The 17,820-nt window shown below is 33.8% G+C and overlaps 2 protein-coding genes across 3 annotated transcripts in view; one reads left to right on the top strand and one right to left on the bottom strand.

Moving 5' to 3' along the window:
- Window positions 1–1,311: 1,311 nt before the first annotated feature.
- On the bottom strand, window positions 1,312–6,286 carry LOC123670904 (GA-binding protein subunit beta-1-like). Of its 2 annotated transcripts, XM_045604479.1 has the most exons (8): window positions 5,545–6,174; window positions 5,258–5,354; window positions 5,073–5,195; window positions 4,816–5,013; window positions 4,459–4,765; window positions 3,125–3,295; window positions 2,812–3,062; window positions 1,312–1,711 (listed from the first exon to the last, which is right to left on the bottom strand). In XM_045604479.1, exons 2-8 carry the CDS (start codon window positions 5,345–5,347, stop codon window positions 1,523–1,525), a joined length of 1,329 nt encoding a protein of 442 aa, XP_045460435.1. In that variant the 5' UTR covers window positions 5,348–5,354; window positions 5,545–6,174; the 3' UTR covers window positions 1,312–1,522. The 2 variants fall into 2 exon arrangements, with proteins under 2 accessions (XP_045460435.1, XP_045460434.1); XM_045604478.1 differs by having other exon boundaries at window positions 5,258–6,286.
- A 297-nt stretch (window positions 6,287–6,583) lies between these two features.
- The window catches only part of LOC123670901 (cytosolic carboxypeptidase-like protein 5), a 33,035-nt gene continuing 21,798 nt past the window's right edge, over window positions 6,584–17,820 (top strand). Inside the window, exons 1-2 of the mRNA XM_045604475.1 lie at window positions 6,584–7,073; window positions 7,228–7,377. Of these exons, the coding sequence (XP_045460431.1) occupies window positions 6,980–7,073; window positions 7,228–7,377 (244 nt within the window). The 5' untranslated portion in view covers window positions 6,584–6,979. The remainder of the gene's footprint in view (window positions 7,074–7,227; window positions 7,378–17,820) is intronic.

The following is a 17,820-nucleotide window of genomic DNA, read 5'->3' as shown; positions in this document are numbered from 1 at the left end:
ATATATCATTACTTCGTTGAATTCGTTATTTTTTTCCCTTCAAAATGATGTATGATACTATGTAGGTAGGATGCTCAGAAATGTTAAAAAAACACTAAACCGTCAAATAATGATGATTTTTTTGTAAATGGGCCATGAATTTCCTATGTTTCAATAAGAGGATTATTACTTTCGATTTTTAAAAGTAGTAGGTCATTGATGACACAAACATCCTTGTTGTTATTATGGCTACTATGCAATTGGGAGCATTGTTTTATCAAGTAGGCATTGGAGGGAAAAAACCAATCTGATCTAGCTGTCATCGCTATAAATTATTGTTATCATTATTGATTCTTCTTTTCTATGGGAAATCCATTGCCCATTAACAAAAAATCATCATTATTTGATGTTTTAGTGTTTCTTTAACATTTCTGAACATCCTACCTACATAGTGTCATATATCATTTTGAAGGGAAAAAAATAACGAATTCAACGAAGTAATGATACACATGGTGTTCCATTAAAAAAAACATAAGTTTGTGTTGAATCTTCAAAACCATACCCCGAAAAAAAATATTGAGTACGCCACTGGATTCTACGCAGAATTCTGATTCAGAAGTAGTTTTTACCTCAGCATTATTTATAATAACTTCGGAGATAAAGAAGGGGTCCGAAAAGTATCATATTCCAAAATCGCCCTGTATCTCTTGAACGGAAACAGTTATGCAAAATCTGATTAGACCAACTTGAGTTTCACAAAAAAGTAGGACAGGAACGTGAAAACCCCAAGGCTCTATCTTAAATAACAAGCGAGAAACCTGGCTGTCTCACCCAAAATGGGATGCACTGTACATCTTTACATCCCAGATCGCTATTTGGAAATGGTCAGCTTGTAGCCCAGACCTCAATCCCATAGAACAGGTTTGGGACATGCTTGGAAGACGATCAAACGATTTCCCAAATCAAACATGCAACTTTGAAAGTGTGGGATGCTTTTTTATTGAAATTTTGGATAACTTGTGGTGGGTCCATTTCTTGGAGTAATGTAAATGATCCTGAATAATGATCATATCGTATTACTGTGATACAATTCTATAAGGCCTACTGACAATGATTCCAAGAAGAGCAAATTTCATAGCCAATGATAAATAGTTGTCTTCAATATTCACACTAAAGATCAACTTTTATTTAGAACCAGTTACAATTTCCATGTCCGTTGTTTTTAGTGAGCATGTTAACCAGATCATAGTCACCCATCAGGCTTTAATATTTATAAAAGACATTACTTCCCAATTATGCATTGGATTTGTTTGTTTCATAAAAATTTATTTCTTTATTCAGGTAACTAGATAGGAAATATAAATATATACACAGGTATAGGTTAGTTTTAAAATTTGGATGAACCATAAGCAACATATACAGCAATGTTGTATCACGAGAAGAAACCTTTCCAAACGAATTCGAAGATTTGCCTTCCAACATAAACATGGGCAAATAATATGTGAGGTAGAGAATTTCTTCCAAAGTTATAAAAAGAGCCTGGTCAGAGGTACCCTAAACACTTTAACTTTTGCTTGTAACACTCTACTTCGGCCTCTTTTTGAAGCAATTTTTGTTTATACTCTTGAATAGTCTTCTTTGCTTCTGCTAATTCTTTGATGATACTACCAACATCTGTTTCTTTTGGGGCAACACGAATCAACTGAACATTTTTATTTACATTTTTAAGGATCTGAAAACAAAATATCAGTGAATATATATTAGGTTTTTAAGAATTAATTTATTTTTTTTGTATTTAAATATACAGGGTGTTTCCATATTCGATGTGAGGAGGTGTTAGTATGACTCATTTGCTATTTTTTGAGCCATATTTATTGATATCCAAAAATCAACAGTTTCCCAGATATTTGAGTTCTTGTGATTTTTAAAACATTGTGACTGCATTCGAACGAAAACTTTTTTAGGAAATAAAGAAGAATTAGGCAAGTTTTTAAAATAATTTTGTCATACATAAATTGTAGAATTCGAAAGTTGCAGGCAAATTCATATAAGGAATTTACTATTCTTTTCTTCATATATGAACTTTCAAATCATATTGATTCTTGTTCAACATCTAATACAGCATAGTTTTGCTTTTTTCATACATATCATATTCTTTTCTGATGAAAATAATCCAAAATTTGAATCAAAAACGTAGAAAAAAATTGACGAAAAATGTAGTAAGGTGATAAATTTTTCAAAAAACACCAAAACTCATATATCTCGGAAACTGTTATTTTCTGATATTAATAAATATGGCTCAAATTATAGCAAATGAGTCTAATTTGGAAACACCCTGTATAAAGCTGTACATTGTGACGTGCCTTACAAAAGTCGTATACATAAAGATGTTTTCAATACGGACACTGTGATAAACAACCAAACTTTTTTCAAAACTGAATATGAATAATTCATTACAGCACATTATTCGAAAGTTTTTGTTTGTATCGACATTAAAATGGAACTCGAGGATGTGTTTCTTGTGGATCTTATTTATCAATTTCCTATTATACAGGATGTCGTAAATAGGGGGTCAAAAGAATAGTAGATAGAAAGAGGGGATCAGAACAAACACAGAACAATTAATTTTATTTTCCTAGGCCCAATGGTTTCCGAGATATGATTTTTTAAAATTTTCAACCAATTTTTGTTATTTTCCATGAAAAATCATTTTTATGAGATATTATTTTCGAATTTTATTCAAATTTGATTTGAAATAGTTTCAATTCAAGCTTAAGGACCCAACAAAAAACTCAAGAGGATATTAAATTAGTATAGTAATTATTGACTCACATTCGGTGTCAGTGAAACTGGCTGTAACTTATTCTTTTTCATAACTATCCTTTTGATGGTGCGATATTCTTTGTTGGCCACCTGGCTTTTTTTTTCTTTCCTTTCGGTTTCGGTCTGGGGAGCCAAAGTGACAACATTTTCGGGATTCAAAGTAATATATCTTTTTCTATCAAGATTTACAAGGTTACGTGTTATATTTTGGTTAGACTCTTCTTCCGCCTTCACAGAATCTAGAATTTGCTTTCCAACCTCTGAAGAATGATGAATACTATAACATTATCTTCAGTCTCTTCATCATCCATCAGAAACTTACCTGTAAGAACTACAGAATGGCCACTTTCCATTACAGTAGTTAAGATATTATTGTCATCATCGTTTGGCAAGAGAGTAATTCCATGTTCTTGAAGAATTTTCATAGAATCAGATAAAGAATTATCTACAACAGTCTCATCACATTGGAACTTTATTTGAGGTATATTTTCATCTGTAATGCAAAAAACTATGTTTATTGAAATATACATAAATGCCCAAAAATAATCAAACATTCTCATAGGGTAGATAGACAAATTTAAAATGTAACTGTCTAATTACAAAACTAAAGAAACTAAGAAGTTCAAAGTTGTAGTACAAATATGTTATTCTAATTCGTGGTTTGTATGAGTAGAATTTGTTCACAACAATATTCTTAAGCAATATAATGCGAGAATAGAAAGCAATGTTTGGCCTACTACATAAACACAAATTATTTATTTACTCCACAACCCAGTTAGTGTTATAATAGACACAAATTCAGTTATAAAAGCATCATCGAAAGATTCACGATTTTTTTGAGATATTGTTCTCTGAATCTGTAGCTCTATCATTTCGTCTGTAGATTAATTGAGTATGTAATTATATTCCATAGTGATTAAAATTCAGGCTACAAATTTTTGAAAATTAAGAGAACAGGGACTTTCAACATGTATTCAAAAGACTGAATAGAATATATTGCAGCAAGAATCTAAAATATCAGAAAACATTGATCACCATTGGAATATACATTGAGAATAAACATTAAATCATAAACAAGATCTATCAGATCCTATCAAAATGATATTTCTTGAAAAAATTACATCAATATGAACTTAAACAAGCATAAGAGAGCTCTAATTTGTTTTTAAATAGGAGTTTATTATAGTTTCTTTTATAAGTAATACAATATTCTATTTCAATAAACGAAATATAAACCTAAAAAATTAGGCACTCGTTATCATGCGCAAATTGCGCCCTTAGAGACCACACAATCGTATATAAATATATGTATTGGACAAAGGCACATGAATGACGAGCGCTCAAAAGCTTCTGACTTCATGCTATTGCTTTTTTTTCATTATTTTGCACATAAAAATTTTGTCCTAACAGTTCTGTTTAGTGTTTATTCAATTATTTTTTGCCCTACTTTACAAGACCCCTATGTGATAGCTTGTGAGATTGAAATAACTAGATTTGTTCTGTGTAAACTTTGCCATTGTATCCCGCAGTCACTTTCAACAAAGAAATAATGGTATACTACTTACAAGTCAGAAAATATCTTTCCTGACTGGTGGAAAATACTAATTCATTTTTTTGCTTAGGTTTAAAGCAAATAAGAAAAGTACTGACACTCACCTAGGGTATTAGAAGATTCATCAATGTCTTCCATCACTATAGGATTATTTGGCAAAATTAATTGTTCCATGTTTTCATCTTCAGTAGCCATTTCAATCGCAAGATTTTCTGTTGCCATTGTGGGATCTTCTAGTTGTTCTTCTTCAAGAATTTCCATGATATCATACCTTGAAATTTGATCTGCTATCTCCAAAGGTTTTAAACCAAATTTGTTTGTCAACTCCTTATCAGCCCCTCTTTTTAAAAGAGCTTGTACAACTTCAATATATCCATTTTGTACAGCCCAGTGAAGAGGTGTCATTCCTAACTATAATTCTAAATGTTATTTAAGAAAAACTTAAAATGTTTGCATTTTACCAAATCTGTATCATTTATATGAGCTCCCTCTTTAAGTAATAATAGCACAACTTCCAAATGTCCTTCGTATGCTGCTAAATGAAGGGGAGTCCTGTCTACTTTGGTTCTGGCATTGGTGGAAATTCCAGCTTGTAGTAATATTTTACATACTTCAACATGGTTTCCTTGTGCAGCCAAATGTAAAGGACTTGTACCAAGCTACAAAAATCATTTTATTCTATCAGATATTCTAATTCGGTATAAACAAAATATCTCACCCAGTCAGCAGTGAAGGGGGCGCCATCCAGAAGCAATCTTTGGGTCACATTTATATCTCCATCAGATGCTGCTTTCAAGAGTTCTTTACCTAATTCAGTAGCTAAACGACCACCTATGTTGATCTGAAAAATCGACACGAAAAATAGCTCACCAATAGAGAATTAATAACAAAGTCTGTACTTACAGGCACAATACCATCATCCTTTATTTGTTCTGTAATGAAAATCTTATCTGGTGAAGATATTTTATTTGACACGTTTGAGATTCTTAACATTCCTAATCTGAAAACACATATTATTACAATTGGAAGTAAAAACACGAAAAAAAATCATATTTTCGAATTCAAATTGGGGCAACAGGAAAAATTATATTGATTACGGTTTCCTGTTCCTGTTACAAAAGCGGAAACATAGTAAAAGATGCCATTCTGATTGAATTTATGATTTCATAGTGATTCTAGAAGTTACTCACTTCAAAAATAATCAATAATATATATTCAAATTGATTGATTAATACAATTTTTTCAATAATATTAACAAAATGAATAGAAATGAGTCATATGCTGAGAACTGCTCCATGCTTAAGATGGCGGATCGATTGCACGTTATATGGCGCGAAATTTAAATTGTTGAAATTGGAGTAATTCTTAATAACACTTTAAATAATGAATTATTCTACTACTTAATCCTACTTCCATTGATATAAAGTCAGAATAAATTTTGTCTTTTCAGTCGTCATTTGAATATACAGGGCTCTGGCAGTGACTTTTTATACTAATTGTATAAAAAGTAAATCTTTGAAACTTTGGGAGGAAAAGTATTTCATAATTTACATTTTGGACCCAAATTCATTGAAAGAATTACAAAATTTTCATGTTGATTAAGAAAGGTACAAAGTGTATATTATGATCAAATAAAGAGAAGCCTTGATTCATTCCGCCAAGAAAATGCATTTCAGACTATTATAAACAAATTTGGTTTTTTCTCTCTGTCTTTCCGAACTAATCGCTTAAATTTTTACAATACTTATCCGATTTTCATGAAATTTGAGTTGGGTTTAGGCCACGCATATGGATTAAGACAACAAGGTATATCTTTATAAAATATGGTGCCCCTCACATGACTTTTTACGTATAGGTTACCGGTTTTTATACCCAATTTCATGCAAATAGTTTTTATAGTTGGAAGGCCAAATTCCGAGGCCAAATATTGGTGCTGTGAGCAAATAATTGGGAAATACAAGCCACTGGCTTAAAATATGTAGAAGAAGAAAGAAGAAGTTGGAAGGCCGACTGATATTTCCATTTTTGGATTCTACACATTCCAAAAATGTTAATTGTGATATTTTCGGAGGTTATTTTTTTCCTTGGCCAATCCAAGGTTTATAACCAAACCAAATCCTATGATTCCTATGTCTATGGGTAAATATAAGTTGAGACTATTTTCGTATAGAATGCTTGTTTGTGATCTGTGTCTTCTGCATGGAACAAATTTTTTAAGTTGCTTAGTCTATGGTTGCTAAGTAATATGTTTCTGATGTGTTTACAATGTTTACATAGGGCTCGGGAATATCTCTTGGAACTATAATATTTTCATGACCAATTTAAAACAGGGACTATAAAGATTATTCCCTAAACTTCAATTTTCAGTCTGATATGAAGAAAACGGTAGAAGTTTTTTACGAGTGTAACTTTCAAACCCTTTCAAGCCTTCAGGCAAAGTGTCAGATATAACAGCTGATCATATAACATGATATTTTCATATATGTGTCAAACTTGTTTACATTTTGACAACTGAAATTATATTGAATATATATTCTTCAAATTACATATATTATTTATTGCTTATATAAAACAGTTTATACAAAAAAGAAATATGTATTTCCGGAATTCCATTTGCCTTTAATTATGGAAGAAATCAACTGTTTAGGTGTTACTTTCTTGAGAGGTTTTGATTCTGCTAATTTAGCCAAAGTAGAAGCAGTTTCTCAAGATGCATCAGGTAAATTTAGAGTTATCTCATTTTTGAGTGAAAAATTCCAATTTTTATTACAATATACTTATTATAATTTCCAAATTATAAAATGTCAGGACATTCCATAATTTAATTTTTGTTGTAACAAGTTTTAACAATATCTAATTCAAATTATTGGTAGTATTCATCAATTCTGGGAGTCATACCAGTACAAGTACCAGAACTATACCAGAAATTCCTGACTGTGAATTCAATATATGGACTAAGCCTGATTGTGGTGGCACTGAATTTGAGAATGGCAACAGAACATGGTTTTACTTCGGACTGAGAGGTTTGAGACTTTTGTGATTTATGATGTTGGTTTTAGTGAATATTTTATATTCTTAACGTTGCTGTCGAATTATTCTCTTAATTGATTAATAGTTTTTACCTTTTCTGAACACATTAATAAATTTCAACTAGTTTCAACTACAATCAAAATTATGGATTTAAATCATATTGAAATGACATTGCAGAATATGTTTAATTGTGTTTGCAGGGGTGATGAACTGAATGTTTGAAAATTTTTCGATTCAATTTGACATTTGTTCAGTGAACATAAGGTATAATGCTTCAAAGTCTGAAAGTATATCTTCCAACTGAATTTGCAATATATATATACATTATTCAAATTTGAGAACTATAACGCAGAGATAACCCTGAAAAAATTTAAACTATTTCTTTGAAAAAAAGGTAAACATAAACACGGAGATAATTCGAATGTTTAGCAATTTTTAAGAATCTCAAAGCCAGCTTTGTCACACAATTTGAAGCAATTAATTCAGTGCAATTCTCATTGAAATCGACATAAATATTTCTTTTGTCACTCACAAACAAAAGAACTAAAAGAACTGGATCTTTGTGATTTGTTTGTTTAATAGGTTTAAAAAAAACATTTTTCTCTTCAGTCTAAGGTTCTACTAGTATGCAAAGAATCAAATATCTAAGATCTGAAAAAAGATTTATTATACGAGTTGAGGTATACGGGTTTCTCTTCAGACCTAAAAGAAACAGATGGTGATAATAAAATATTATGACTTATTGGCACCCAGTCTGTAGGATTAATTAGTTATGACATATTGAAAAAATTTTTTATGTGAGAATAATATGAGTAATGATGAATATTAAAAATTTATTGTGAGAGGATCTTTTGTCAATCAGAAAAATGCTTTCAGTTCAATAGTTTTTGTTAAAATTGATGAGTCGAAGTTTCATGAATTTTGTGATTTACTTCTTAATAAGTAAACGCTTGGATATGAAAAAAATTTATAAATAGTCTCGCATTCGAAATTAAAGAAGTTAGAAGGTTATTCCTAATTATTTATAAATTAGTGTGTGATTTACCTTCTACCGACGAAACTGTAATATATACAAGGAGTCTCAAAAAAACGTTTATAGTTCTATAAATTACCGCCAAGCTACCGATTGACGTGGTGACTATGTCAACCGGTAGCCTGGCTATGGAGCGTTTCTCGGGATCGGATCGCGCGTTATGCGTATACGAATTTTTAATTCTGTGACTATAGCGCGCATATATTTCTCCAATATTCGAGGATTTCCCTTCGAATGAAGTTCATTTTCACCTTAATGACCACGTGAATAAGCTGAACTGCCGCTTCTGGAGTGCAACCAATCAGAAACGCAAGCATCAGAAACTCCGTTATTCCCCAAAGATGACCATCATCTTCAGGAATTTTAGTGTTAGATTGAATATGTGTTGTTAACGCGAGAGTAGACATTTGAACTATATTATGTATTTTCAAAAAGTAAATTCCCAAATAGTGTATTTTCATAATTAATAAACTTTTTTCGACACCTTGTATAATAGGCGTGTTATTGAAACGGTTCCCGGGAATTGAAGGAAATGAAGAGGCCAACACACTTGCCAGAAAAATCTCAAACTCCTTTTATTGGCCCGGAACCTTTCTATCATATAGGTAAATATACCCATGGCCGCCGCCAGACATTTTGGCGCCCCGGCATAATAAAATTACGCCGCCCTGCTTTGCCTAATTTATCTGAAAGTTCTTCAGAGCAGCCTCTATTATTTCCTTCAGGCATTTTTTCAATTTCATATGAAATCGTATTTTTCAACTTAAAATCACCTTGTCAAATTCATCAAAGGACATTTTGTCGATTTCATCAAAAAACTTCCTGAATTGTTCAAAAGTACTAAGCTCTATCAGTCTATAGTAAAAAGACGACGTAGTTCTTAAAGGTGCATTTTAGTACCTATTTGTATTTTCATGACTATAATTGAGAGCGCCTATTCGATTTAAAAAAAATCGGCTCTTGGCAATTTTATTATTTTACTACAAAGAGTGGTATTTTTAATAAGAAAACATTTTTGTGTCACGAAATTTGTCTTGTTTTATTTACTGACTGCGCCCCTAAAATTTTGCGCCCGGCAATATGGCGGCGGCCCTGAATATACCTAAAAGAATAAGTGCCGAAAGAGAAGCACTTTGGCGGAATCTCCTAGGTTGGATCTGTAGGATTTCACATATGCCTACTTATGCGTTTCGTGCCTGGCACACACACCGGACTCATCAGTGTGACTTTGGTATATTTGTGTGTGCCGTGTCACAGACGCTTGGGGAATTTATTATTATCGGGAGCCGCCGGGACTCGGACCCGGCACCTTGTCGCATCTCGATGAGTGAGTCTACACTCTTAACCTCTAGGCCACCGAGTGCTGTGTTTATTGTTGCTATGTGGAGCTTTATAAGAAGCCGCCACAGATCATTCCAAAAAATTTCATCGAAACTTTGACACCACGTGATCTAAGCAGTTTCTGGATCTTAGGAAGATTGAATTCCTTACATCGGAATTTGAGACACCTTGCTAAAAACTTGTATTTTAACATCCTAAAAGTTGTCTCAAAACCTACATATGGTAGGGTGAACGCCCTAAGGTCAAAGGTTACAAAAATCGGTTTTTGAACATTTTTGCAAATATCGCGTTTTCTATAGGTTTTTCGCTAAATGTTGAGTAGTATAATCAATACGGGTTCGGAGCGGAAGTAAAATGTTATTCTCAATTTGACAGTTGTTTCTGGACCGGAAGTGAAATGTCATTCTCAATTTGACAGTTGTCATGTGATCATGGGCATTGATGTCCTGTTGTCACGTGATCATGCGCATTGATGCCATTTTGAATAATGTGTCAGGTTGGGATGCGATTGGTGGGGAGTGACAGATGTCAGGTGGGGATGCGATTGGTGGGGAGTGACAGATGTCAGGTGGGGATGCGATTGGTGGGAGTGACAGATGTCAGGTGGGGATAAGAACTTTTTGAACTCATAAAAAGGAACAAACAGGAAAGAACAGGATGTTGATAAGAAAGTAGATAAGAACACAGTGCTCAAAAATATGAATTTTCTGAACTCATGGTAAACAGAAATAGTAACCTCAATCATTGGTGTAACTATAGTTGACCCATGGTGGAGTTACCCCGCTTTGAAAAAGCAAAATCTTTCGATTTTTCATAAAAATCTGTTTTTTTTTTAATTGTTACCTACAATTTTTTTTTATTTCTTCTAATTAATTTCCCCAATAACCTCCCTGGTTACGCCTATGTTATTAATATTGTTAATTCCCTATAACTTTTGATTCGAAATTTTTTCTATATGTTGAATCGTTCTCGAGATAGATCTTGGAACCAATTCGTTCACCAAACAACACATGTGTTACCTCAGTTTCCATTCCCAGCGTACTTAATTCTTCGATCCCAATCATAAAGACCTTAAAAAACCTGCAACATCAAATTTGTACCATTTTTATTAATTGAGGATCCGTGAGCTATTGTTGATTCTTATTTTCATTATGAAATAGTGGCTGAGATAAATAGAGGTGAACTTTGCGCGGTAAGTAATAATTCTCGATAGGCCCAAATCCAACGAATCCATGAACATAGTGTTACGTTTTTCGGTTAATTAAATCGGTAATTCTGGGTAACACTAATTTATTTCAGATACACAACCATATACAACTATACTGCTCCACAAGAGTTAGGGATATCGTATTCAATCGTTTTGAAAAGTATGTAATCTTCGACAAAATCGCTGTTAAATCATTTAAAACTCGATAACAACTTGAATCGATCCAATAAAAATCAGTATGAGACATTTCGTCAATCTGGTCGCCTTTTTTCTGAAGTTTGGTTCTTTGCATATGCTTCATGAATGTTCTTATTTTGAAATGGAGTCGGTTTATCAACGGCTTCGATTTGAAACGAGTTTTCTGAAAATGCCAAGACGTAAATTAACAAACGCTGAGGCTAATAGGGCTATCGGGATGCTACAGGGTGGTGACTCAGGTTGTTGTAGCGGAAAGGCTCCAAGTCAGACAAAGTGTGATATTTCGACTTTGGAATAGATTCAGGGAGACAGGTTCCGTGTTGGAAAGACCAAGGCTTGGTGGGCGACGAAAAACAACACCTTCTCAGGATCTTTTCATCACCGTTTCGGCGAGAAGATACCCCACATCTACGTGTAGAATGCCACGGAATACTCTTCAAAATGCAGATGGGGTCCAAGTTTCCATCGAAAGCATCAGACGACGTTTGAGAGATGTGAATCTAGGTTCTAGACTTCTATTGAGAGGATTTTCATTTACACGTGATCATAAGTGTCAAAGACTGGAATGGGCAAGGCAACATATCAATTGGAACGATCATTGGCGTAGTGTCCTTTTCACTGATGAATCCAGATATGGACGATTTTCAGATTCTCGAAGAATAAGGATATGGACAATCCCACACATACCCATTAATCGTCGCTATGTCCAAGAAGTCCATCCATTCCGAAGGGGTAGTGTTATGGTATGGGCCGGGATATGTTTCAACGGGCACACAGATCTACACATTTTTCCTGGGAATATGACCGCCTAACACTATAGGGAGCATGTCATTGACAATGTTGTGCCAAATTTTCACGCTGCTATTGGTGAAACTTTTCAATTTCTAGACGATAACGCTAGACCGCACCGTGCAGCCATAGTTGAGAATGCGCGCAAGGAGTTTGGTATTCCACATTTGGGATATTCTCCAAAGAAGATTAGTTAATCATCAACCTACCCCAGAATCCTTAAATGATCTGAGAGAGCTTCTGCCCCGTTTATGGAACCAAATTCCTCAAGAAATGTTCAACAATCTCGTGTGTAGTATGCAAAGAAGCTGTTATTGATGCTCGTGGAGGCCATACATTGTATTGATAATCTCAAAAGGCTTGAATTCTCTGAGAATAAAATTTCGTTATTTTACTCAATTTTTTTTAACCACCCTGTTACGTTGCAGACCTACAGGCTAAAATTAATTTTATTTCCTGCAACTTGAAATCATATCAATATGAATTTTCATCTCAAAAATCTCATTTGAACTATATTTTTTTGCAATTTAAGTCAATATCCCTAACTCATGTGGAGCAGTTTATTTACAGATACTACTACATTAAATAATTTCCATAACTTATATCTACTTGAGTGTACGGCATTGACTGCCGCTTACTTCGACACTGCTCTCCTCTGCGGCTTTCATTGGTTATATACCACTGTCATCTCTCTCTAGAAAGGACTTGATTTTTCTATCGAGCTCTCGGTGCGTCCGGTACCTTCTAGAAAGAGGCAGTGGCGTAGGGCTTGCGAATTCGTTACAATAGTTATCAAAAACATAATTATGTTTGTATCGGAAGTGAAACATATCATGTTCCAAAGAGCGATTCTAAAAATGAGAAAAATATAATGATTATCTAAAAGGAACTTACAGTTCTCCTAAAATGAAACAAAAACCGATATCTATATACTTTCAACATAGTGGGTAAGATCTTTAGGATACATGAAACTTGAATATCCCTCATTTCTTCATATCGAAAAGCTTAAGGATTAGAAGCTAACCTTGTAAGCGATGTCATAAAGCATAAGCGTTACCCAAATATCAACTCATGTGCAACCATTACCAGTAAAACACGAGGTATTTCAGTTTTGAGAATTTTACTTTCGCGCATTTGCAACACGCATCGTGAATAAGCTAAAATTCGTATGGAATTGATTATTTTACTACTGAAATCGGAAACCAATATCTAATTTCATCGAAGTTAGATAAGCATTGTAAGATACAGACCGACAAATACAGAAATTTTGAAATTGGAGAACAACATTTTTTTTTCATCCCACTAGTGATTACTAGACTCCTATCTATCATCGATTGATTAAGGAGTATGTTTGTACATAGGAAAATGGACTTTTCCCAAAAAGGAGTCGTTATTGTTTTTCCTTTCACCAGATTTAAATCCCATCGAACAAGTGTACGATTTGATGAGGCGAAGACTCAAGTTTGCTAGACATTTGTTTCTAGAAGATTACTCAGCTAGGGAATTGTTGAGCACATCAATAATTTCTTTCAAATATTTTTGGTTAAAATTTCTTCAAATGATATAACAATAATTACAATAAAAAACACTATATATATTGAGAATCCTCGGGCCCAGATGGAATTGACAACCTCTGGCTGAAGCAACTCTCTACATGAAAGGCTGGTCGAATCCATAAACGACTCAATTGAAATGTCGAGGTTTTCAACTTATCTCCTTCAGAAAGATTTTCAGAATACTACCAACCATACAAAATAAATACACAATAGGAAGGATGTTCAAAGAGTGCACTAGATCAAAGGAACAGTTATTAGATTACATCATGCAACATAGCCTTCAAGAAATACAAAATACTTCTCTTGGTATATTTTGATTACGAAAAGTTTGTTGACTCACAAAAATATTGGAAATTTACAAGAATAATTCAATTTTTTTAAATATACGATGCCTAATTTGAAAACAAATATACTTCAAACATAACAATTAGGTGGGAATTTTTCAAGGAGATTATTTGAGCCTTTTATGTTTTTTTTGTTTTTTTTTCGCCTTTCAAAACAACTGAAAGCTACTGAAAATGGTTTCAACATCAGAGGGGACAGAAACATTATGATCCCAAATCATCTGCCATATATGGATTATTTTCTTAAACTAATAACAGGCAACAATCTCCACCTTGGAATGAAACAAAACTGAAGAATGAACGAAGACTTGAATCCTGAAAATAGGCCTCAACTCCAAGAACATGACAAGAGCCCTCAATATTGTTCAACTCTGACATACTCTTTCGGCATAGTTCCAGGGAGTAAAACAGATATCGATAACCTGAGATCTTTGAGGATAGCTGAAATGAGAACACAACATTGCCAAGAAAAACAGGAGGCAGGGTCTTTTGCACATTGAAGAACTTGAAATAAAAAGCCTACATAAATATTTTAAAGAGTGAACAAGTACGTAAGAGGTCTACCAAAATTGCTTGAGGCAGATAAATCCACACATTTACAATGAGATAATCCCAGAAATACTGCAAAGATGGAGAGAAGCCCTTGAAGCAAGACATTTGAACGAGGCGAACCAGGGACCGTATTCTCGACAAGTGATCTTTCAAAACGTATACGTTCTTTCAGTGCTCTGAACACTGAATGAACGTATACGTTTTGAAAGATCACTTGTCGAGAATACGGTCCCTGGATCATATTTATTTATTTATTTATTACAGACAAGGAATACAACAGACTATTTAAAGTCCACTACTGCATTCACAAATATCTACATAATTCGAGGTTTTATTTCAATATATAATAATCAAAAGAAGAAAAACGATTCCATTGAACTCAACTCAAAAATGAAAGTTTGAAAGAAATGAAAAAAAAATTGCGACGTCGAACTTTTATCTCAGATCGTGTGGAATGCATCCAGAAACGAAGGCTTCTTTCTAGTCATCCATGCCCATATAATGAAGTGATCTCAACGAGAAACTAATGCAAACATACCATAAAGTATTCAACAATCGTGAAACAATACAAGATATTTTGGTTGGATGTCGAATGTTTAGAAGAAACGAATATTGAGAAATATACGATGCAATAAGAAATATCCCTCACCAAGACGTTCTTTAAAATCTTTGTAGCGAGAACATTAAATCAATGGAAGAATTGCAGCGGAATGGGGATCGGTCTTGAAGACAAATGTTTATACTATACGCTACAGTTTGCAGACGACCAAGTCCTCATGGCGAATGATAAAGAGTACCATGAGTATATGACAAGGAAACTACACGAAGAAGGGGGCTTGGAAATGAACACTCAGAAGACAAAATATCAACCAATAGGAGGTGCACCGAGAAATATCTAACTGGAAACATCTAAATGGAACAAGCAAAACTACTGTTTTGACAGCAGATGGTAGAGATCTCTGATATTGGAAAACAACGGAAGTAAAACATTTGCGAGATCTTTGTTAAAAGTAATATAGCCTATGGTGCAAAGACGTGGAGAATTACTGAAAGCAATAGAAGGAAGCTTGAGGCGGCAGAGAAAGATGTATTTAGACGATCCTGGATAATGCTCAGAAGATAAAGAATCAGAAACGATTACGTCAAGCAGTGTATGGGAGTGGATGATTCATTTATAACAGTTACGGAGCGACAACTTCTGTGGTACGGCCATGTGCAGACGATGAGCGAGAACATATTATTGCCCCGGTTGGCTAAGCAATGGGTGCTACTAAAACGTAAGAAGCGAGGAAATCCTAAGAGATCGTAGAAGGAGAGGATAAGTAAAGCTTTGAGTACTAGAGAGTTGAAAGATAGCCAATGGAACAGTAGAAACTAGTGGAAGTTAGGCATCGGACAAAGTTGTAGGACGTTTTCAAACCGATCATATAGATTTAGATTTAATCAAGAAGGTTTCGTTTCACTGCGACCTAATGGTCTATTGTGCCCTCCAACAGAGCTATTCTCTCCATAACGTGATCTACAGCTCGCCTTCCAGTTCTGATGAGCTCCAATATTTGGGATGGCTTCAAGGAGGCTAATTCCTCACTTCTACAAGTTTCGGGTCCAAGACAGGTTTTGCGTTGGCTAACGATGGCGAGGCATTCCGTCACCAGGTGATCCGGAGTTTCTTCCTCCTCCCCACAGAATCTGCACTCGTCATTTTCTGTTAGACCCATTCTCATGAGGTGGCAATGCCCTGTGAGGAATCCAGTGAGGAGGTGTAGCATATTCTTACTAAGTTCCAGATACTTCTTGGAACCGATCATATACATATTTGAAAGATGGTCATTCAATATCCAGAAAGTGATGATAGTAACTATATACAGGGTTAGAACTATATAGAGGGACATTACAGGGATATCGAAAACCGTGCGAAATACAGGGTGGCTTAAATTACAAAAAAGTTGCGTTGCGTCATTTAGAGATGAATGTGTTGGAGCGAACAGATCCAAAATATCTCCAATGGTTCCCGAAATATCTCCAAAAACTAAAAATCGTAAAATTCTTTTATTCTGTATAATTCATTTGTTTCTGGAGATAACTTAACGAAATTCGGTTTGTAGCCATTATCCAATATATGTAGAGATTCTAATTGTGTCTTCGTTTTTTATGTTTTCCATTGTTCCAGAGACGCGATTGTTTTTTTTTTCTTATGAACGCCATATTTGTTTTCCTTATGAGGTGATAAAGAAAAAAATTACGAATTCAAATTTGTATCACATTCTACAAAAATATCAAGTCTGGCTACGGAAATTTGAACTCCCTAGTAGCCTGTAGCCAGAGTTGGCAAATAACTTTGTTGACAGTTGTTATATGAAATCATCACTAGAGTTTTTTAAATCATGTAGAGCAATTTCTACAGACATTGCCAGTTGTACGCTAGTTGAGTGTTGGTATCAGCATGATTATATTATTGATAGGACGTTACTTATCAAAGAGGATTCAGGTTTTTACAAAACTCAAGTGATGATTTCACATAAAAACTGAACAAAGTAACAAGTTATTCGACAATTCTGGCACCAGCCTACTACTTAAACTAAAAAAAAATAAAAACGAAGTTCTAATTTGCGTAGCTAGACTTGATATTTTTGTTGAGTCAAGAGTGTGATACATTTTTGAATTCGTAATTTTTTCTCCATCCCCTCATAAGGAGAACCAACATGACTTCCATAAGAAAAAAAAATTGTGTCTAGCATCTCTAAAACAATGGAACACAGAAAAATCTGAAGAACTCATTAAGAAGAAGAAGAAGAAAAGAGTTTATTTTTTGCCTAATAAACAAATGAGTTATACAGAAAAGAAAATCTCGATTTTCAGTTCTTTCCAGGTATCTCGGGAACCACTAAAGATGTTTTATCTCTAAATAACGCAACTTTACTGTAATTTAAGTCATCCTGTATTTGCAACGGTTTTCGATATCCCTGTAGTGTCCCTCTAAATAGTTCTAACTCTGTATAATGGGATTTATGCTAAAGACCAACTTTTAAATTTTTTGATTCATTTCAAATTTTTTTTTAAATTTATTTGTGTGGTTTAAAACAAGACTACAGATTAATTTACTGAGAGAGTGACTCAAAACCAATACATTTGGTTATTTATAACATTAGCTAATGAAATAATGTGGCGTGATTAAAGACACCAAATGCAAAACAGTTGATTCAGCAAAATACAATGTATATGAACAAAGGATTGAAAATAAAAATTAAAATTGAATAAGGCAACCGATTCGCCCACACATTTCCTCGTGTGTCAAAATAGCTTAGTGGAGAATGTATCTACTATAAAATGTGCAATATTAAAAAATAGAGATTTGAAAAATGCGGTATGATTAGGCTATATTACGTAATTATATAATTAATTATACAAGTTTGGTG

Source organism: Harmonia axyridis, chromosome 1, assembly GCF_914767665.1.
Source record: "Harmonia axyridis chromosome 1, icHarAxyr1.1, whole genome shotgun sequence".
In the NCBI taxonomy this organism is placed as follows: domain Eukaryota; kingdom Metazoa; phylum Arthropoda; class Insecta; order Coleoptera; family Coccinellidae; genus Harmonia; species Harmonia axyridis.
Note: the sequence above shows the minus strand (reverse complement) of the source record. Positions and strands in the feature narration are given on the sequence as shown.